The 23,787-nt window shown below is 40.2% G+C and overlaps 1 protein-coding gene across 1 annotated transcript in view; it reads right to left on the bottom strand.

The window, feature by feature from the left end:
• Nucleotides 1-23,787, bottom strand: part of LOC139721525 (alpha-mannosidase 2x-like) — a 220,830-nt gene that overhangs the window by 153,697 nt on the left and 43,346 nt on the right. Inside the window, exons 7-10 of the mRNA XM_071632875.1 lie at nucleotides 22,529-22,715; nucleotides 14,138-14,315; nucleotides 5,243-5,445; nucleotides 1,489-1,671 (exon numbers count right to left, since the gene is read on the bottom strand). Coding sequence (XP_071488976.1) covers nucleotides 1,489-1,671; nucleotides 5,243-5,445; nucleotides 14,138-14,315; nucleotides 22,529-22,715 — 751 coding nt within the window. The remainder of the gene's footprint in view (nucleotides 1-1,488; nucleotides 1,672-5,242; nucleotides 5,446-14,137; nucleotides 14,316-22,528; nucleotides 22,716-23,787) is intronic.

Below are 23,787 nucleotides of genomic sequence, written 5' to 3' on the forward strand. Positions count from 1 at the left end.
TTATATTTTCACAAAATTGGCAAAATATCAAAATGACAAGTTTGTCACAAATGTGTTGAATGTTCACCTTCCTTGACCAAGGTTTAATTGGATGAATAGGAGAGCATGTATTTTGGGATTTAAGGACTTTGACCCATTCATAAGTTTATGCATTGAGTAATTTTCAAGGTAGGGAGAAAAAGTGCAATTTCTGTATTGAATAGTAAATTGTTACCATTTTCATCTGGCCTTTGACCCTAAGATTCATACGATAATCACTGTCAGGCAGAACATGCATAAATATGTAGTAAGTTTCAAGATAACTTGAGCCACTTCCGAGATATGGAGGAAAAAGCTAGTTCAGCACTTTCACTTGATCTTTGACCTTTTGACCTTTGAGGCAAAAAAAAGAGAAACTTTCCAGAGAATCTCTATTAGGTTATACATGCATACACCAAGTGTAAAAAAAAAAATAATCCTGCTGGCATTGCATAAATATGAGGGAAATAGTAAAATTTTGAAGTGTTGCCTTTGACCTTTGACCCCTGACCCCAGGAACCCTAAATTCTATAGATAATCACTGCCAGTCAGTACATGTATATATACTATGTTCCATGAAGATACCTTGAACAATTTCCAAGGTACGGAGAAAAAAGTGAAGTTTTAATATTTTACTTGACCTTTTGACCTTTGACCTCATGACCCCATACTTTCACCAGAGAATCTAAATTGGGTAATACATGTATACACTAAAGTTTCAAGAAAACATCTTCAGGCATTGCATAGATATGGTGGAAATAGTGAAATTTTACATATTTGACCTTGACCTTTTGACCTTTGACCTTGAGCATGTGCATCCAAAAGTTGATAGGCACAACTTCACCTCCTAATACACATACATGCCAAGTTTCATTAGGATACCTCAAAAGGTTTTTAAGTTACGCTGTCCACAAAATTCATTACGGACGGACGGACGGACGGACGGAAGGACGGACAACCCGAAAACATAATGCCTCCGGCAGCACTTCGTGGCGCAGGCATAAAAATGAGTGTATACATTGGATGTGACTAGAAAACGGGTCATTGGGGGAATATAGGTATATCTGCTTTTTTCTCAAAACCAGTTTTATTTTCTCATTAACATACAGAATTTAATGGTATACTGTGCATTTTGTGCTCTTATCAATGCAATGCTTCATTGACCCAATATTTAAACGTAAATTTTCAAAAAAGGCAATATTCGCATTTTTTAGGAATATTATTTTTTTTTTAATCAAAATTCTCCCAAACTACCATTTATTCTGCATTTCCCCTTATCATTACTTATGGCTGGAAATAGCATTATATATTTGCATATATACATACAAGTCAAATATATTCAAATTATGTCTTTTTTATTGCAATGGTGACATGATATCTGATGGTATCTAATCTTGCAACTGATTGTCAATCAGTTGAAATGTAAAACATCCCGACGGAAGAATTTCATGAATCTGAATGATATCTAACCTGTTCCCATAATCTACAACAACATGGTCCTTGGCTGTCCCGGTGATGCCATCATGATGTTGAAACAATCCAAGCTGCCGTCTGGCATTTGTCAACATTGCCACCATATTCTCTGAGGGGAAGCTTGTAATGCCATTCTGTTTTGACTGAGCAGTGGCATAGGTATAGAGTATCTCCGCCGCCCTATAAGACAAAGCAAACACACACAAAAAAGGGAAATATACATCTTATACCAAGTACCTTCACATCAGATTACATACACTCCAAGATCATGCATGTCTCAAGAAAGAGAAACACTTGTTTCGTCATGTTTGGGGTGTTTCACCATTCTCTTTTTTTTTCTTCTAATGTTACATACTGACCCACACTAATAACTGCTTTACACTTTGCACTAATGTGTTGAAAAGACTTGGAACAAAAATCAGGTCAATTAATGTTTCAATTGTACAGAACTTAGGCACAAATGTAAGTGCTTTACACAAAAAGCACTTTCTTCTATTGTATTGTCAACTCACACAGAGAGGGACATATACTAACATACATAATCTTTATGGTCTTTCTTTTGACAGCAAATGTGATGCATTTACTGTATTTTTTGCCTTTGCATGAGATATAGTTGTACATCTTGTCATTTAAACTATTTTCCCCACATTACAGCCTTAAGTTTACTCAATAGCCCACATAATCAAAACCCATAAAACTGAAACTGAAAATGTCAGAATTACAACCTTATTTTATATAAGTCTACATTGTAAAACAGAAAAGTTGCACAAAAAGTTTAAGTGTGACTGATTAAGGGTTATGAAATTTTCTAATAGATTTATCCTTTCTCATCTAAATGCAAAGTTTGGAAGCACAGAATTAAGTTTAAGCAGTGCTTTAACAAGTTTTTGCAGACCCATGATTTTGTTAAACTTTGCCTATCCCATTTTCTGCCTATAAGATGTGTGAAAATGTATGTGAAAACACAACGGAAATTTAGAACAGAGATTTTGCAATATGCAATAAGTAGATAAATAAAGAAAATAAATGAATAAATTCTTGACCTACTGCAGAATGCTCCAGCTTTAAAATAAACGAAAAAGATATACATGTAGATAAAAGGTATAAATATTATATATATATATATATATATATATATATATATATATAAAACAGCAAAAGGTTTTTGCTCGGAATCAACAAAGATATTAGTTTAGAACAATAATAATTAAGGAAACCCAGTGAAAAACATTTTAATGAATTTTCGCCCATAGGGCTTTGTCAACTCAATGGCAAGCTTTATTTTGAAGATGGTGTAAATCAATATATAAGATGCATCGTCAGTGGTAGCACGTCCATAATAAAATGCGCACATACACAAGTAGCCCACAGTACAGGACATCACAAAGAATACTGAAAAAAGGCAGGGAAAATACAGGAAGATGTCACAAAAAACACTAAGAAAGCAGGGGAAAACACATCACAATGCAAGATGGTGAAGATCGCAGAAGAGGGGAGAGAGAGAAAATAGGAACGAAGATAACAATAGAAATACACAGAGGCAGAGAAAGGGAGGAGAAGAAAAAGAGAAAAACAGGGACCAGACGAATTATTCCTTAAAGGGGAAAGAATGGAAAACAACAATCAGTCCACTGGGTTGCAGGCATCCAAGGCGATGGATAAGCTGTTCCTCGTGTACTTTGAGGATTTGTCTGTGCCACCATGGCAGGTCATCATCACACAGATCTTGAGGTGATTGATGGTGTGCCCAGGCAGGTTGAAATGGTGTGCTACTGGAAGTTCCGATGTTTTCAGCCTGATCGATCAAAGGCATTTCAACATTCTACCTTCTTCCTGAAATCCGCAAAGAAGGTAATCCCGACAGACTGATAGTTTCTACCATAGGATGCCCGAGAGAGGTCATATAAGTCAGTACCTAGATGGCATATTCTTCCTTCTCGTTGCAAAACTGGAAACATACGCGAAGGACTCTTTGGACACCCTCCGTATCTTTGAAGCTGTTGAGCTCTCAGCACAAGGCCCCAAATATCTGTTTACCATGGATGTTTCTTCTCTCTATACTAATATCTCTCTAGACGAGGGCCTACGGGCAATCAAGTATTTCTTGCAGAAGTTCCCGTCTCCCAACCGTCCAGATGACACTACCATCCTGCACCTTGCAGAGCTAGTGCTGAGACTTTCCTCCTTCCAGTTCAATACAAATTTCTACCATCAGAAGGAGGGAGTTGTTACAGGAACTAAGGTGGGCCCTTCATACCCCTGCCTTTTTGTATGCCTCATCGACGAGGAAATTCTCAGGAGTTTCCAAGGCCCTTAACCACTTCTTCTAAAGAGGTACATTGACGACTACATTGGAGTTGCATCCTGTATCCTCGAACAATTGAATGAGCTGATCAACCACTTCCCAAACTTCCATAACTCACTGCGATTCACGCATGAAATTTCTGCAGACTGGATTGCATTCCTGGACATTAAGCTCAGCCTAGAAGGAGATCGGATAAAAACAAGCACACACTACAAGCCCACCAATGGGCATTGCTATCTGAACTACTCATCATCTCACCCACCCAGCTGCAAACGTTCACTACCGTTCTCCCAACTCACTAGACTTCGCCGTCTCTGCGGTGAAATCACATGAAATGGCTAGTTTCTTTGAATGATGTGGCTACCCTAAACAGGTCGTCAAGAGGCAACAAGACAAATTTCCAGCTTGAGCCAACAAGAAGCCCTGGAGCCCAGAAGACAAACTTCTGTTGCCATTGCAACAGATTTATTCACACCCACAAAAAAGGCGTCATGCACAACTGCACATTACATTGATCGTATATGCCAAATTTCAACTGACTTTCTATAAAAAAGAAAGAGTAGTTTAAACCACAACATTTTATAAGATTTTATGAAAATTTGCCATTGCCATAGTAACACATTATGTAATACCAACGAAAAAGGTGTCTAGCATGTCTACCTTTGATAATGGTCACACATGCAAAATTTTGGGTTAACTGCTCAAAAAATGAGAGAAGTTTTTTATGAAAATCAGCTATTGCCATAGCAATGCATTATGCAATATTAACGGAAAAGATGTCTTGCACATCTACCTTTGATGGTGGTCACACATGCAAAATTTGGGGTCAATTGCTCAAAAAATGAGAGAGAAGTTCGATCCACAAGATTTTGCAACGGACCAACCGACCGGCCACCCGACCTCAAAGTGATTTTTATATACCCCCATACATACTATGTGTGGGTGGCGGTATGATAACAGTTGACTTAGTGCCCTTTTAACAGACCTTAACTTTCCAACCTTTTATATAAATAGTATTCCTACATGTTTGATTTTCCATCATTTATTTTGGTAGGTTAGGAACATTAAATTTTAATGATTTATCACATAATTTGTATTTTGTAGCTAACAATCTCCTCTTTCAAAATATGTTGTTTACTGACAAATGTGTGTTTGGTCATTTAGTGGGCTGTGTGATGCAAGAGAAATACAAGTAAATCATATATAATGCTATCCCTTTAAAGCAGAGGTTATGTACATATTTAATAGGTACATTTTTTTTTTTCAGGGCATCAAAGGTGAAAACACTGTACCTGCAACTTACAGTGCCACAGTGACAGCACATCTTTTTAGTAACTGCTGTTCACAAAATTAAACAGTGGCTCTGTGAGGTTTATTGGATGGCAAGCAATGGATTGCTCTAAATGTGATAAAAATGCATGGGTAACATCTGAATTTTTGCTTTACCTGAGATATGCCTCTAACACTCTGTCCATGTTCTTGTAGAAAGGTCTGGTGGTGAAGTAGCCAGACCAGTAATGGTCATCCCTATCTGTGTAGGTAAAGAAGTCCCCACTTAGGCTCGGGAAGCCCTCTGGTTGTTGGCCTGCTGTAGTATGTGTCTGGTCCCAAAGAGCAGCAAAATAGTCACTCAGGGTTCCAAACTGAGCCTGACAGGGTTGAAAGAGAGATGCAAAGAGACCAACATACATGTATATGTACATTTTAAAACCTGTTGATATGACAATTGTGTTCCATGTAAAACCTTATGTACAACTAGAGCACTCGCACAGGAGACCCGTTCGAGCACATGTATCCCCCAAACCAATCTCCCATATCCCACCTGGATTACTTTCTAGGCCAGAATGTTGTATGGCAACTGTCGCAGGATACAATAAAATCCGACGAGAAATGAGGTTAGTATATAGCACATACAAGCAATATGACATGTCATCTTATAAAAGTTTGAAAAATGAGGGCGCTGGCAATGAAAACTTTTGTTACCTAGAATAACTCCCCACTAACCTCAATAGCAAGTTTGAATAAAATCCGACAAGAAATGTGGCTTATAGAGCATATACAAGAAATGTGACATGGCCTCCAAGTCGGAACACTGAGGGCGCGTCACCACAAATTGTTGTGTCCTTCATGTACAATGACCACCCATACACCTCCTTAGCAAGTCTGAATAAAATCTGTAGAGTAACAATCAAGTTATTGCATAAATAAGCACTTTTGCAAATTCTGACATGATCGGGGTGACCTTTGACCCTGTTAAAGGTGGAACAGTGAGGGCAGCATTATCAATAGGTACAGGTGTATAGATTTGACTATGATACATTTACATACCAAATTTGAAAAAAATCGGTCAAGAAACAAGGCCAGCATCGCACACACAAGCAGACCCTGTTAAATTTACCTTTTCATGTATAAAGACGGAACAGGCGAGGGCGCCATCACCAAAAACAATAGGCGTCTTCGTTTTACCATAATACATCTTCATGCCAAATTTGAAGATGATCTAAGAAGAACTGCAGCCAGTAGAGCGCTCACAAGAAAATCTCTGCGGCGGACGCGGACGCGGCGCAACGAGGCCAAATCCATAGTATCCGAACTCTGTTCGGGGGATACAATAAGCCACAAAAGTGGCCATATCCCTCAGGTATTGAATGCCTCAAAACCTTTGCCCCTGAACATCTTCCTATAACTTACCTCTAAATCAAAATAAAAGACTGTTCATGCTACATAATTGCAGTGCTTTATATTTCTAAATTTTGCCAGATGACTGATACATGTATTTGCAAAATTTGTGAAAATATTGCCTTGAAAACCAGAAATACACTGTACATTGTCTCAAAGGTGAGAGCTACAACTTAACGTTTTCTCTTAAATAGAGATACATGTAACAAGTAAATCTGTTCAACCCCTTGCAAAAATATCTTACACGTCCAGATTTCTGAAACATGATGCTTGTAAGCATGGGGAGATGCAGGAAAGTTGAGCCACTCTTTCAATTTTTGGAGATATTTCCTATTCAATCTTTGCCTACAACAAGTGTTTGTTACAATATTGCAGTACAACTATAAAGTTGTCTTGTACCTATGAAAATTTATTCTAGATCATTGCCTGATTCAAAAACTTTTCTTTGTAAAAAAAAAGAAGGAAAAAACGTCATGTGGCCCAACACTCTCGCAGTGTGAAAGTTGAGCCATGTCTTCAGGAGAGTTGAGCCAGCTCTGCAAGACATGTGCCACTTGTTGGAGAATTGAAACATGATGTCAACAGATACATATGAATTTTTAAAATGGCCTGATGTTTCCAGCTTCCTTTTTTAATCGAATGTACTGCCTTTCTGCATTTTCATGCAACCATAAATGTTTTATGATGATTTTGTTAGGCATGTAGTGTAAACTGCACTTCTGTATCGCTCCTTTGTCATTTGGTTATATTTGGTCAAAATTTGTCAGAACTATGTAATTCACTTTGATTTGATTTCATGCAACCATAAATGTTTTATGATGATTTTGTTAGGCATGTAGTGTAAACTGCACTTCTGTATCGCTCCTTTGTCATTTGGTTATGTTTGGTCAAAATTTGTCAGAACTATGTAATTCACTTTGATTTGATTTGAGAAGCAGAAAAAATATGAACAAAGGGACAAATGGACAAACAAGTAGCCAGAAATAAATCTTAGCCAACAAATTTGGTTTCATCTTATATTCACGTATTGGAACATCTGGAAATTTAAGAAGTTCAAACACTCACTATGTGCACTTTATATCAACAACCATCATAAAAATCACTTGCAATAAGTTTTGGCTAATGATGTTTTGCAATAGGACTTTACTCATCAACTTTCTATATTTCTTTGTCTTAGATGGGATAATCCCCTGTATAATGAAACAAAGTAAAACAAGCTACTCATCGGAACTGTTGCAACATAGCAAATCAAATAGGTTTCTGTCAGAAATTTTGAACATGTTCAAAATTTCTTTGCGATAAAAGAAACTATATGCAACAATGACAACTGCATCAAGTTTATTGCAACTGTTACCGAACCCTGATGAAACCAAAAATATACTAAAATTCACTACCTTCACAAACATTAACCGCTCAATTTCATACCCCTTTTATTCATGCATCTTTTGATTATGAGAGAAATTGAATTATTTGTAAAAATTAAAATATGACAAGGTAGTATGCTGGCATTAAAATCAACTAAACTGTATACAATCTATGACCTCAGTCGATTTAACAATCAACAGTCAACTGTTTTTGCTTTTGTACATGGCATCCTCCAATTCATTCTTTTTTAAATATAGGAAGTTGGGCAAGGTTTCCTTGAAGGAAATAAAAAATGAAAGGATAAATTATGATGTAGACTTTCACTATAATTGCAGATTAGTATCAATAATTTGTCATAGAAATAGAATGAAAGGATATTTGAGACTTTTAGTCACAGCTCTCATCCACACAAGTTACACACTTGTATGCTAACACAGTGTTGATCGCATTCCCCTTGTAGCATTAATTTTTCTTAATCTTTCTCTTCTCAAAAGTGAGGATCGATCAACACGAATAACAAAAAATAGGTCCCATGTACATAATTTCTAAACCATTGACAACAAGCATTGATAATAATTATATACATGTTAATATTACTACATGTATAACTAGAAATGTCGCACTCCATTGCCGCGCAATGTGATTGTATCCCCCGGCACTAGCAGCTTTTGCTCATCTTCACCTTTGAGCGAGGGACAAAGATTCCCTCTCCTTCTTCAAATATAAAGGTGAATATTGTGAAGACTAAGCGAAGCTTCACAAAACGATATTTATGTATATAGATTAGATCTTTGAAGGCTTCCGTGGTGGTAGAACGTTGGGTGGTAGAAGGCTTCACGGTGCACCACGTATTCTTTCTGGAGTATGTGAGTGGCCCTGAAAAGGGCCTACCCAATCCCGACGTTTCGGCAAGCATGTTCTCGCCGTCTGGCGTTGCATTGTAAAAAGTGTAATTTTTTTACCATATAAAAGATGGAACAATGGGGGTAGCACTTCTAAAATCAAAAGACTTATAGATTATATCATGGCAGAGCTTCGTAACAAGTTTGAACAAAATCTGTCAAGACATGTAGCCTATAGAGCGCACACAAACCATTCACCAGCAATATGACCTTGGACCCTATAAAAGATGGAACACTTGGGGCGGCACATCCAAACTCTTCTGACTTGTAGCTCATATCATGGTAGGCCTTCATACCTAATTTGAACAAAATCTGTGAAGAAATGTAGCCCATAGAGTGCACACCAACCATCCACCAACAATATGACCTTTGACCATATAAAAGACGGAAAACTGGGGGCAGCACATCTAAAATCTATAGGCTTGTAGACTATATCATGGTTGACCTTCATACCAAATTTGCACAAAAATCTGTCAAGACATGTAGCCAATAGAGCGCACACAAAACCATCCACCAACATGACCTTTGACCCTATAAAAGATGGAACACTGGGGGCAGCACATCCAAAATCTATAGGCTTGTAGATTACATCATGACAAACCTCCCTACAAAATTTGAACACAATCCATTTCCTTTCCCTTGAGAACGGCGAGAACATGCTTGCCGAAACGTAGGCCCTTTTCAGGGCCACTCACATACTCCAGAAAGAATACGTGGTGCACCGTGAAGCCTTCTACCACCCAATATACAGATTAGAGTATAATGCATCTGTATAAAAAATTCAAAAGTATTATCTGAAGATATGTCACCTACATGCACAGTGGCTACAGGATAGCCGCTAATGCCTCAGTCACACAGTTGCTCAAACAATGCTCTGCGTCTGGCGTTGCATTGTAAAAAGTGTAATTTTTTAACCATACAAAAGACGGAACACTGGGGGTAGCACTTCTAAAATCAAAAGACTTATAGATTATATCATGGCAGAGCTTCGTAACAAGTTTGAACAAAATCTGTCAAGACATGTAGCCTACAGAGCGCACACAAACCATCCACCAGCAATATGACCTTGGACCCTATAAAAGATGGAACACTTGGGGCGGCACATCCAAACTCTTCTGACTTGTAGCTCATATCATGGTAGGCCTTCATACCTAATTTGAACAAAATCTGTGAAGAAATGTAGCCCACAGAGTGCACACCAACCATCCACCAACAATATGACCTTTGACCATATAAAAGACGGAAAACTGGGGGCAGCACATCTAAAATCTATAGGCTTGTAGACTATATCATGGTTGACCTTCATACCAAATTTGCACAAAAATCTGTCAAGACATGTAGCCAATAGAGCGCACACAAAACCATCCACCAACATGACCTTTGACCCTATAAAAGATGGAACACTGGGGGCAGCACATCCAAAATCTATAGGCTTGTAGATTACATCATGACAAACCTCCCTACAAAATTTGAACACAATCCATTTCCTTTCCCTTGAGAACGGCGAGAACATGCTTGCCGAAACGTAGGCCCTTTTCAGGGCCACTCACATACTCCAGAAAGAATACGTGGTGCACCGTGAAGCCTTCTACCACCCAATATACAGATTAGAGTATAATGCATCTGTATAAAAAATTCAAAAGTATTATCTGAAGATATGTCACCTACATGCACAGTGGCTACAGGATAGCCGCTAATGCCTCAGTCACACAGTTGCTCAAACAATGCTCTGCGTCTGGCGTTGCATTGTAAAAAGTGTAATTTTTTAACCATACAAAAGACGGAACACTGGGGGTAGCACTTCTAAAATCAAAAGACTTATAGATTATATCATGGCAGAGCTTCGTAACAAGTTTGAACAAAATCTGTCAAGACATGTAGCCTACAGAGCGCACACAAACCATCCACCAGCAATATGACCTTGGACCCTATAAAAGATGGAACACTTGGGGCGGCACATCCAAAATCTTCTGACTTGTAGCTCATATCATGGTAGGCCTTCATACCTAATTTGAACAAAATCTGTGAAGAAATGTAGCCCACAGAGTGCACACCAACCATCCACCAACAATATGACCTTTGACCATATAAAAGACGGAAAACTGGGGGCAGCACATCTAAAATCTATAGGCTTGTAGACTATATCATGGTTGACCTTCATACCAAATTTGCACAAAAATCTGTCAAGACATGTAGCCAATAGAGCGCACACAAAACCATCCACCAACATGACCTTTGACCCTATAAAAGATGGAACACTGGGGGCAGCACATCCAAAATCTATAGGCTTGTAGATTACATCATGACAAACCTCCCTACAAAATTTGAACAAAATCCATTATCAAATGTAGCCTATAGAGCACACACAAACCATCTATCAACAATATGACCTTTGACCCTATAAAAGACAGAACACTGGGAGTGGCACATCCAAAATCTTTCGACTTGTAGCTCATATCATGGTAGACCTTCATACCTAATTTTAACAAAATCCATCAAGAAATGTAGCCTATAGAGCGCACACGAACCATTCCCAACAAGATGACCTTTGACCCTATAAAATACAGAACACTGGGGGCAGCAGACCAAAAATCTAGGGCCTTGTAGATTATATCATAGTAGACCTTCATACCAAATTTGAACAAAATCCATCGGAAAATGTAGCCTATAAGAGCGCACACAAACCATCCACCAACAACATGACCTTTGACCCGAAAAAGATGGAACACTGGGGGCAGCACATCCAAAATTTTTCGACTTGTAACTCATATCATGGTAAACCTTTATACTAAATTTTAACAAAATCCATCAAGAAATGTAGCCTATAGAGTGCAAACAAACCATCCCCAACATGACCTTTGACCCTATAAAATACAGAACACTGGGGGCAGCAGACCAAAAATCTTTAGCCTTGTAGATTATATCACAGTAGACCTTCATACCAAATTTGAACGAAATCCGTAGAGAAATGTAGCCTATAGAGCGCACACAAACCATCCACCAACATGACCCTTGACTCTACAAAAGACAGAACACTGGGGTCAGCACATCCAAAATCTATAGGCTCGTATATTACATCACGATAAACCTACACACAAAATTTGAACAGAATCTGTTAACAAATGTGACCTCTAGAGTGCACACAAACCCTTGCACAAAAATGTGGCATTTTACCCTATGAAAGATGGAACCATGAGGGCAGCATCACCGAAAGTTATAGGTACCAGTACAAAATTTCAAAGAAATCCATCAAGTTTTGTGGCCGCTAGAGCGCACACAAGAATGTTAAATGGGTTAGTCAAATACTGGTTAGTGACTGGCTAAACACAGTCACGTGATGGAGGCACATTGGTTATGTTCACCCATGGGCAGAACATTTTTGTAATGTTCTCCCATGGGAAAACATTTTCACGTAACAAATGACAAACGATACCAAATGATTGAACGATCATATTTCTCACGCAATCAATACGATAAATTTGCCTATTCCATACAATGTGAACAAGGAAAAGTAGAAATTACGCGGTGCGTAACATATGTCCCCGCCGGAAGTAGCATTTTGTAACAAAATGTGCAATATAGGTAAAAAATCAAGGTCAAAGGTCAAAGAAGTCAAAGGTCAAAATTCTGTGTAGAAGTTTTGAAGCCCTCACCTAGTGCTATCACATAAAGCAAACGGAATCGAAATCGGGTTAGAAATGGCGCAGGAGTAGCATTCTGTAGCAAAATGCACAATATAGGTCAAAAATCAAGGTCAAAGGTCAAAGAAGTCAAAGGTCAAAATTCTGTGTAGAAGTTTTGAAGCCCTCAACTAGTGCCATCATATAAAGCAAACGGAATCGAAATCGGGTTAAAAATGGCGAAGGAGTAGCATTTCGTAGCAAAATGTACAATATAGGTCAAAAATCAAGGTCAAAGGTCAAAGAAGTCAAAGGTCAAAATTCTGTGTAGAAGTTTTGAAGCCCTCACCTAGTGCCATCACATAAAGCAAACGGAATCGAAATCGGGTTAGAAATGGCGAAGGAGTAGCATTTTGTAGCAAAATGTACAATATAGGTCAAAAAATCAAGGTCAAAGGTCAAAGAAGTCAAAGGTCAAAATTCTGTGTAGAAGTTTTGAAGCCCTCACCTAGTGCCATCACATAAAGCAAACGGAATCGAAATCGGGTTAGAAATGGCGAAGGAGTAGCATTTTGTAGCAAAATGTACAATATAGGTCAAAGGTCAAGGTCAAAGGTCACGACTGAAATTCTGTGTAGAAGTTTCAAAGCTCCCATGTAGTGCTATCATATAAAGCAAACAGAATCAAAATTGGCTCATAAATGACAGAGAAGTAGCAAATTGAAGATTTTGATCACACACGGACGCACACACGGACACACGGACACACGGACGGACGGACGGACACACGGACGGACGGACACACGGACACACACACGTACGGAGCCCGTTTCATAGTCCCCTGCTCGAACTCGTTCGGCGGGGACAAAAAGCAGATTTGACTAACCCATATAACATAACAGATGATGACTTTTGTTGTCGGGAACATGTACCAAACGTTCTCCCCTCAGGATTTGAAATGATATTTCGGAAGGTTATAAGTCCCTCGACTTCGTCTCGGAACTTATAACCTCCCTCAATAGCATGTCAAACCCTTCGGGTGGAACATTTGGTATGTTCCCTCCCCTGCCAGTCATTATCTATATAATGTGACATGGTGGCGGCGACGGTGGCGGCGTAACGCTGCTGAATCCAAAGTATCCTTCGGCATACATGTGAGGGGATACAATTAATGCGAGAAATATCTAGCAGTTTCTCATCGCATTTCCTGTTTTTTCTGTTCATCAACATAGCGTTGTCATATTACACAATGCATGTAACTCAATTTTACGAAAGTGTGTCGACATACAGTGCACTTTTCAAACCTATTTGGATACTAGAATCAGTCCTATAAGAGAAAAAAACATCTGCAACCAACGATCTCATTATATCAGGATTCCACTTCCACAGTATTCAAACTTGGACTAAGAAGTTGTGTGATTGGGTTTTTTTGGTTATACTGCTCCCTTTGTTTCCATCATATGTCATGTGTGCACACTACCAGCCACATTTCTTTGCAGGCTTTTGATCATGGAGAGATGACATAAGAAAATTTATTGGTGTTATCAATACTGGTGACAGAGCTCTCATTGTTCTGACCTTTATAGGTGGCAAAGAGGTACATTGTAATTTTTGGAAAGTACAGGTGAGTTTACTCCACCATCTACATTATTGAATGGAATCTTCTTCAGATTTTGCATATCGGTATGCCCTCTGTGATCCTCTAGCAGCATCAAAGAGAAGAGAAAGCGAGGGAGACAAAGAAAAAGCAGGACAACCTAGGTAAGAAAGATTACCTGCACATTCCAATCCTTGTGACTGTTCATGTAGTCAAAGAGTTTGATATAATTCTTATACTGGTTGTCCCATTCCTCAGGCTTGTCATAGCGGAAGTCATCTCCAAGTTGCACCAGCAGCACATTACTCCTATAAAGAGTGGACTTCTTGCGGTACTGGTCCAGGAGAGTCTCTGCCCTGATTGGAGAGGGAAAGAAAGCATCACTGTTGATTGTGGACTTGTATTTACCTGGAATGTGCCATCTTGTATCAATCAAATTTAAAAGGATTTATCCAGCAAGTCTTGTTTTAAAATATGTATATCTGTGGGAGCCATCCCTTTTATATGTCAGAATAAAACATGCCCTGGTGCCCACTTATACAAACACATATACGTATTCTATTATCCTAGAGATTATACCTACCAAAAGTGAAAAAGGTTTGGTGAAAATTTGATCATGCCATTTAAAGGAGAAGATGAGAATGGGAAAATTAACCCAATCTGACCCTCCCCCTCCCCCAGGCCTCTGGATCAGTCAGGGACATACAAACTGCAGTCACCAATATATCTTAATCAAAGTGCTAAGCTTAGCTCTGTAACTTCTGGGTCTGAAGGAGAGTTTTAAAGGATTCCCTAATTTGGTTGGATTTGAAACCAACTAGATGGCAACTGGTATGCCTCCACCATAATGCATGATCCCCTAATAGGTCTGTAGTACATCTTTGACAATGTGTGATGACAGTTTGATATAATTGGCAAAATATCAAAAGGCAAGTGCCGTAATGTGTCTCGCCCACAAACGTACAACACCTTTTTTAAAATTTTGTTCACAAATGGACCTATGGATCAAAAGTTAGGAATCATAATTAAATGCACAGTACATTGGGCCCTAAAATTTCATTGACCCCTGTCTGTGACCTTTGACCTTGTGGTGACCTTCAACTCCCCAAGGTACATCTACCATCCAAGTTTGGTCACAAATAGACTTACGGATCAAAAGTTATGGTCCATGATCGAAACGCGCCCTAAAAACTTAACATTGGGCCCTAAAAGTTCATTGACCCCTGCCTGTGACCTTTGACCTTGTGGTGACCATCAACTCCCCGAGGGACATCTACCACCCAAGTTTAGTCACAAACTGACTTATGGATCAAAAGTTATGACCCATAATCGAAACATGCCCTAACAACTTAACATTGTGCCCTAAAAGTTCATTGACCCCGGTCTGTGACCTTTGACCTTGTGGTGACCATCAACTCCTCAAGGTACATCTACCATCCAAGATTGGTCACAAATAGACTTACGGATCAAAAGTTATGGTCCATGATCGAAACGCGCCCTAAAAACATAACATTGGGCCCTAAAAGTTCATTGACCCCTGCCTGTGACCTTTGACCTTGTGGTGACCATCAACTCCCCGAGGGACATCTACCAACCCAAGTTAAGTCACAAACGGACTTATGGATCAAAAGTTATGACCCATAATCGAAACGTGCCCTAACAAGTTAACATTGGGCCCTAAAAGTTCATTGACCCCGGTCTGTGACCTTTGACGTTGTGGTGACCATTAACTCCCCAAGGTACATCTACCATCCAAGTTTTGTCATAAATAGACTTACGGATCAAAAGTTATGGTCCATAATCGAAACGCGCCCTGAAAATTTAACATTGGGCCTTAAAAGTTCATTGACACCTGCCTGTGACCTTGTGGTGACCATCCACTCCCCAAGGGACATCTACCACCCAAGTTTAGTCACAAATGGACTTATGGATCAAAAGTTATGACCCATAATCGAAACGTGCCGTAAAAATTTAACATTGGGCCCTAAAAGTTCATTGACCCCTGCCTGTGACCTCTGACCTTGTGGTGACCATCAACTCCCCAAGGTTCATCTACCATCCAAGATTGGTCACAAATAGACTTACGGATCAAAAGTTATGGTCCATGATCGAAACACGCCCTAAAAACATAACATTGGGCCCTAAAAGTTCATTGACCCCTGCCTGTGACCTTTGACCTTGTGGTGACCATCAACTCCCCGAGGGACATCTACCACCCAAGTTTAGTCACAAACGGACCTATGGATCAAAAGTTATGACCCATAATCGAAACGTGCCCTAACAACATTGTGCCCTAAAAGTTCATTGACCCCGGTCTGTGACCTTTGACCTTGTGGTGACCACCAACTCCCCAAGGTACATCTATCATCCAAGTTTGGTCATAAATAGACTTACGGATCAAAAGTTATGGTCCATAATTGAAACGCGCCCTAAAAACTTAACATTGGGCCTTAAAAGTTCATTGACACCTGCCTGTGACCTTTGACCTTGTGGTGACCATCAACTCCCCGAGGGACATCTACCATCCAAGTTTAGTCACAAATGAACTTATGGATCAAATGTTATGACCCATAATCGAAACGTGCCCTAAAAATTTAACATTGGGCCCTAAAAGTTCATTGACCCCTGCCTGTGACCTTTGACCTTGTGGTGACCATCAACTCCCCAAGGTTCATCTACCATCCAAGTTTGGTCTTAAATACACTTACGGATCAAAAGTTTTAGCCCATAATCGAAATGCGCCCTAAAAACTTAACATTTGGCCCTAAAAGTTCATTGACCCCTGCCTGTGACCTTTAACCTTAAGGTGACCTTCATACTTAATAAAAGGTAAAACTTTGTATGACCACTCTTCCCTCCAAGTTTGATTCAAACTGAAGCCCAGAGTACAGAGTTATTCAAGTTTTTATAGCGTTACAGACGACGGACGGACGGACGACGGACGGACAGACGCCGCAGGCGATCCCTTAGTCTCCCCTCACCTCCGGTGGGCTCGACAAAAATGACATGTTTGTCACAAATGCGTTGAATGTTTACTTTCCTTGAAAAAGGTTTAATTGCATAAATGGCTATTTTTTTTTAAGAGAGCATGTACAATGTCTTTGGGGATTTGAGGATTTTTACTTGACTTTTGATGCTTTTATAAGATTATGTATCGCATAATTTTTCAAGGTATGGAGAAAAGTATAATTTCAGTATTGACTAGCGCATTGCTAGCGTTTTAACCTGGCCTTTGACCCTTGACCTATGACCCTAAAATTCCCATGAAAATCACTGTCAGGAAGAACATGCACAAATATGTCCTAAGTTTCATGGTGATACCTTGAGCCACTTCTGAGATATGGAAGAAGTGAAATTTAGCACTTTCACTGACCTTTAACCTTTTGACCTCTGACTTTTTGGCAAAAAAATAACAAAATTTCCGAAAAAATCTTTATCAGGTAATACATGTACACACTAAGGTTCAAGAAAAATCCTGCAGGCATTACATAAATATGAGGGAAAATGTGAAATTTTCAGGAGTTGACCATACCTTCAGGCATTACATAGATATGGGGGAAATAGTGAAATTTTCAGTTGACCTTGACCTTTGACCTTGACCTTTGACCTTGAACAGCTGCATCCAAAAGTTGACAGGCAAAACTTCATCCACTCATACATGTACAGTTCGACCTCGATTATCCGGCCATGTCGGGACCGGCGCTCATCCGGATAAGCGAATTGGCCGGATATGGGAGACACAATGTTAATGTATATAGCTCCCGTCCAAACTGCCGTCCCATCCAGTGCACTGGCAGCTAGGCAGGTAGCGTACCCCACATCATGACTGCTTACTTTTACGATGATAATGTGGTGTGAATTTATGTTAGTTCTGTCCCGAATATTGTAGGTTAATTGTGTGAGTTTTGTAGAAATTTTAATTTAGTTAAAGTCACTGTTTTTTTTTCTCAATTTTTGGATTGAAAAAAAGTCCTTCACTGTGTGAACGCGTCCGGATAATAGAGATTTCCGGATAAAAGGAGGCCGGATAATCGAGGACGAACTGTACATGCCAAATTTCATTGGGATACCTCAAACGTTTTTTTAGTTATGCTGTCCACAAAACTGATAATGGATGGACGGAAGGATGGAAATAAAGACAGATGGAAGGACAACCCGAAAACATAATGCCTTCGGTGACACTTTTTGTGGAGGAGGCATAACAAAAACCTAACCAGACATTGCATTTTAGTCATGGGCAGATTCTGAAGAGCAAACTTTAAGCTTTAAAATTATGTATAACTCGGTTGAAATGGACTTTCCTAACCAGTCTAAATACTGAAGAGAAAGCATGAGTTCTGGAAAAGTGTATATTGAGAAAAGTGGCTCTGAAGTATATTGAAGGTCTATTGAAGTGCTTTATGACAATTCCAAGCCATGCTCTGTGCACTGAATGGGTAAAAAACAACAACAATAAACACACACACACACAAAGCAAAAACAAAACTATAAATGTCACTATGGTGACTGGTATGCCTCTGCCACAATGCATGATTCTCCTAATAGGTCTATAGTATATCTTGACAATGTGTGATGACAGTTTCACATAATTAGCAAAATATTAAAATGACATGATTGTCACAAATGTGTTGAATGTTCACTTACCTGGAACTAGGTTTAATTGGATGAATGGCCATTTTTTTCTAAGAGAGCATGTATTCCGGGTTATTGAGGATTTCTACTTGAGTTTCGACTCTTTTATAAGTTTTATATGCATTGAGTGATTTTCAAGGTATGGAGAAAAAGTACAATTTCAGTATTAAATAGTAAATTGTTGGCATTTTAACCTGGCCTTTGACCTTTGACCCCAATATTCACAAGAGAATCACTGTCAGGCAGAACATGCATAAATATGTACTAAGTTTCATGATGATACCTTGACCCACTTCCTAGATATGGAAGAAGTGAAATTTACTACTTTCATGTGACCTTTGATATTTTGACCTTTGACCTTTTTGGTGAAAGTCTTCCCACAGAATCTCTATCATGTAATACATGTAAACACTATGTTTAAAGAAAAATCCTGCAGGCATTGCATAAATATTAGGGGAAAAAGTGAAATTTTGTGGAGCTAGCCCTGACCCTTGACCCCAAATTCCCTAGACAATCACTGCCAGTCAGTACATGCAAACATGTATGTACAAAGTTCCGTGAAGATACCTTAAACCACCTTTGAGATATGGAGAAAAAAAATGAAATTTTAATATTTCCACTTGACGTTTGACCTCATGACCCAAAACTCTTGTGTGGGGAATCTTCATTTGGTAGTACATGTATATACTAAGTTTCCAGAAAATACCTTCAGGTATTGCATAGATATGGGGGAAATTTTGAGCATTTGACCTTGACCTTTGACCTTGAGCATGTGCTCCCAAACATTGATAGGCACAACTTCGCCCACTTATACACACACATGCCAAGTTTCATTAGGATACCTCAAACGTTTTTTTAGTTACCCTGTCCACAAAATTGATTACGGACGGACGGAAGGCCGGACAACCCGAAAACATAATGCCTCTGGTGACACTTCGGGGCGGAGGCATAAAAACAGGATGTAAACACATTCAACCTAAACTAATATCACAAAGCAGTAGCATCATCCTTTCAAAAGTTATTGGATAAAAGAATGTGTAAAGCCCCAAGCTCCTTGATCTATGACAAATAACCTTGAAAGTGCACTAATGTATTTGCTTAGAGTATTTCAAGTTTTAAACAATATTTTTATTATTATTTTTTTTTAAATGGGGATTCTGTGGTCATTGTATTAAAGGTATTGTTTACCACTGGGAGCAGTGATTTAAAAACTGTTTGAGTTTATCACATTTGATGCATATCTATAAGTAGGGTCAGTTGTATCACAAAACATCCCACCATTTTAAAATTTTGGGATAAAGCCTAAAATATAAGGAGATATCACTATTTTCTCAACAAACCATAACTGTAGACAATCTATTATATAAAAAAGAATATCATAACTTTTGTTCACATGTTGTAACAATACTTGATTATACAGATCACTATCTTTACTTTGGTTATTTCTATCCCTAACTCAGATCTTAAAACTTGTAACTACTTTCAAGCATTTGATCTGGGTTTTTGTTTCATCTGCAAATGGTAACTAATGTCTCTTGGCCACCACTTGAACCCCACCCCCACTAACCCTGGATTTGCCATGAACAAAGTAGAAACTATAGTCACCAATCTACATTCCCTCAGGTACTGTGGCTCGTGGAACCTCCAGGTGGAGAGTGGTGCAATTTCCACAGAGATATATTCTGTAACCCTGACGATAATCCCTGCTAAATTTGGTAAAAATCTGACCATGCATTTTCAAGATGTAAGATGTAAATGTGAACATTGGCCTCTATTTGGTCTTCCCCCTCCCCTGCTCATCTCCCAAGTCCGGAAAATAAAAACTACAGTCACTAATCTAAATTACAAAGATCACTACCGTAGCTTAACGATTTGAGAGATTTGTAAAGATTCCTCAGTTGGAGGGTTTGTCAGTCTCCCCCCATCTCCAGCATTGTGCTCCAGGGCTCCCTCCCTCCAGGTGGGGAATGGTGCCCATTTGTACAAATATCAACAAAGCGATACTACCTGCTATGTTTGGTGAAAATTTGACCACACATTTTTAAGTATGCTATTCTCATTGGCTAACTCTGACAAATCCGAGAGCATGGTAGTACATAGAAACAAAAAACAAAAACAGTGACTCTCCGCACGCACCCGCCATGCATCCGCGGCACATACTGCCTGATGTGCATGCATCTCCCATTAGATCATCCTCTCGTAAAGTGCAGATCAGTGGGCTGCCACACAAGTTCTGTGACAACAGCAGGGATAGGAGAGCACGCCTCTGCTATCACTCCAAGTTCGTCTGCCTGTGTGGCTAGGTTGGCAAGGGCTCCCGCGTAGGAAGTTCACTTGCATGGTAGATCGCAATAGCTGTGCCATTTGAGCCCAGCGCTGATCCTCTTCCATGAATGGCCTTCATCACAGGGGATTTCCACCCAGGACGTGGTCCCCACGGGCCAGTTGGTTCAAAAAGAAATGCCTGGTGCAGGCCGGGAGGATCCCCACAAAATCGACAGCGAGGCATGCTGTTACACTTCCATTGCATGTCTTAGCAGCATAGAACTCACCAATGTAGTGGAAAAGTAGGGCTTCCTCTTCCTCGCCAAGGAGGCAGAGCCAGCGCGGGGGTTCTGGGTCAGCCTGTGGCACAGAGCCCAGTGCCACAGATGGGCAGTCATCAATGGACGACCAATCTGATTTGGCCAACCCCGCTGCAAGGAAGGGGTTGAACATGCGTAGTTGGCGAACAGCTGCTCCGGGTCAGAGCAAGGGCTGGCGGTTAAGGCTGGGGTGACTGTCATCTGGCTGGGCTAGGGTGCCGGTACCCAGCTGGAGCTGGGCACTGCCCGGGGAAGGCACAAGAGGAGTGCCCGTAGCCGCATGCATGTGTGTTGCTGTCAGGGTGTGAGGGCCTGCTACCGCCCATACTGGCTGGCAACAGCCCGCTAGAGCAGTGCTGAGTTTGAGGGGGAACCCCATCTGGGCGACTGTTACCTACGCCTTCAGTAACACTCTGGTTGTGGTTTCTTTGGCGCGGGTTGCAAGCGCGGGGCACCCGGCGCTTTTGCTTCCTCCCTGGTGGGAGGGGAGTGTCAGGCACCCAGCCTTTGCTGGAGTCTGGCCTGATGGTCTCCTCTGCTGACGGTAGTTGCAGCTAGCTGGGGGAAGACTATCATGTGGTCGACCCAGACGGGGCAACAGACGAGGTCAGCCAAGCACACTGGGAGATGGAGCTGCGGTGGGGACTCCGCTAGTGCTTGGTTGAGTAAGTGGGACTGTGCGGTTTGGGAGCGCTACCCTCCTGCATGCTCTCTTTTGAGGATGGTGTGGGAGGAAGCCACATCGGTGATGGTTCCTCCTGGTGGCGCTGGTGCAGGTTCTGGCTCGGTGTGAACATTGGGAGCCGAAATGGAGGGTTCCACGATAGCTGGCTGCGGAGGTGCGGTTCTCATAGCAAGTCAGGCCTCCCTGAACGCCCAAGAGGCCATCGTCTACCTCACACATTAGGCTGCATGTGAGCAGGAGTGGTGTGGGAGTCCCCTTCCAGCTGGGGCAACAACAGATATTGTAGTGAAGTGACATTTTTCACTACAAGAGAACAGGAACACATACACACACACAAACAAAAACAGGTAACACTGTTGACTCTTCAGGTTGCGAGCGATGAAAGAGGACGAACTAATGGGAGACACATGCATGTCAGGCAGTACGTGCCATGGTCACACGGCAGGTGCCTAAGGTAATTGTTTTTGTGCTGGTTTTCTCTGTACTACTTTCTCTCGGGTTTGTCCGTGTAGCCAATGAGAATAGCATACTTTCAAAGACAGGCAGCCAATTGTATTGAATGTAGATAGGCACAACTTTGTCCAATCATGCATAAATTTGTCCGCTAGCGACATTTCATGGCGGAGGCATAAAAACCACCCTTTCTTCAAGATGTTACATGTGTCACCTGTTTGCTACATTGGCCTCTGTAATAGGGACAGGTGCCACTTTCCAGGGGCAGTTAACCCGCTGGCCTGGTAGTCTCTTGAAGTCAAACTGGCAACAGATCTTGGGGTCTGGTCCACAGGTGTGAGGGACATCATAGCTGTAAAACGGCATCATGTGACAGAAGATATCTGTGCTTGATCCATGGTCTGCATACAAAAAGGATAGGGATTAGAGTGTGATCATTCTGAATGGTGCCATGCATGTCCGTCAAATCCATGTGTCACATTTACATGCATCTACCTGTATAAGCACCAAAGACCACAATAAAAAAATAAAAGAAACTAGAAATGTTACAAAGATGACAATTTTAAATGACTGGCAAATAATAACGATGGGATTAAATATTTATATATATATCGGACATGAAACAAGAAAAGGGTCCTTAGGCCATAAAATACCAAACATGAGTTTTCACCGTCACACTGTAGAAAGGACTCTGATGTATATATATAGATATGCAAATCGTTTTCTGAAATTCCTTTCCTAAATGCCCCAATTATAACATTGAAAAAAGCATGTTTTGTCCACATCCTGCCACTTTTTGATGCATCTATTCATGTGTGCACAGTTAGCTGAGCTGATTTTTTTATTGCGCGTATTGCTTTGTCAAACTTCTGTGCCATTTTCTGGCGACTGTGCGAGACAGCGCTAAGGGCCCTTTTCTCGCGTCACGGTGCATAATATACTGCATATATATATATATATATATATATATATGTGTGTGTGTGTGTGCAATACTTTGAGCATTTTGTTCACGCATTCTCACTTGACCTATGACCCTATGGCCCAAAATTCTCCCCACAGAATATTGTGCAGTAATACACGTATAAAGTTGAATAAAGTGTAAACATTGAATCACTTCCAAAGTGTGGAGGAAATATTGTGATTTCAGCATTTTACCTGACCTTTGATTTTGACCCCATTACAAAAAAACTTCGCAAGAGAATAACTGTCAGGCAATACATGTACAGTGTACATGTACTAAGGTTTCATGAAGATACCTCAAGCCATTTTCAAGATACTGTAAAACTAGAAACATGCACGGCATGAAACTTTCAAAACTGAAGCCGCCAGTTTTCTTTAAACTTTTGTGACTCACTGACAATCAATGCATCGTATACAGAGATAAATATTTTCCCAAATCTTGTCTCTACTTGAAATTTGTTATAGTTTCATACATGTTGAACTTATAGCTGAAAGATTCCCCTACCTCTCTTA

This window comes from Diadema antillarum, unplaced genomic scaffold (assembly GCF_040938485.1).
Source record: "Diadema antillarum isolate AM-2024a unplaced genomic scaffold, OU_Dant_1.0 scf00000001, whole genome shotgun sequence".
Classification (NCBI taxonomy): Eukaryota; Metazoa; Echinodermata; class Echinoidea; order Diadematoida; family Diadematidae; genus Diadema; species Diadema antillarum.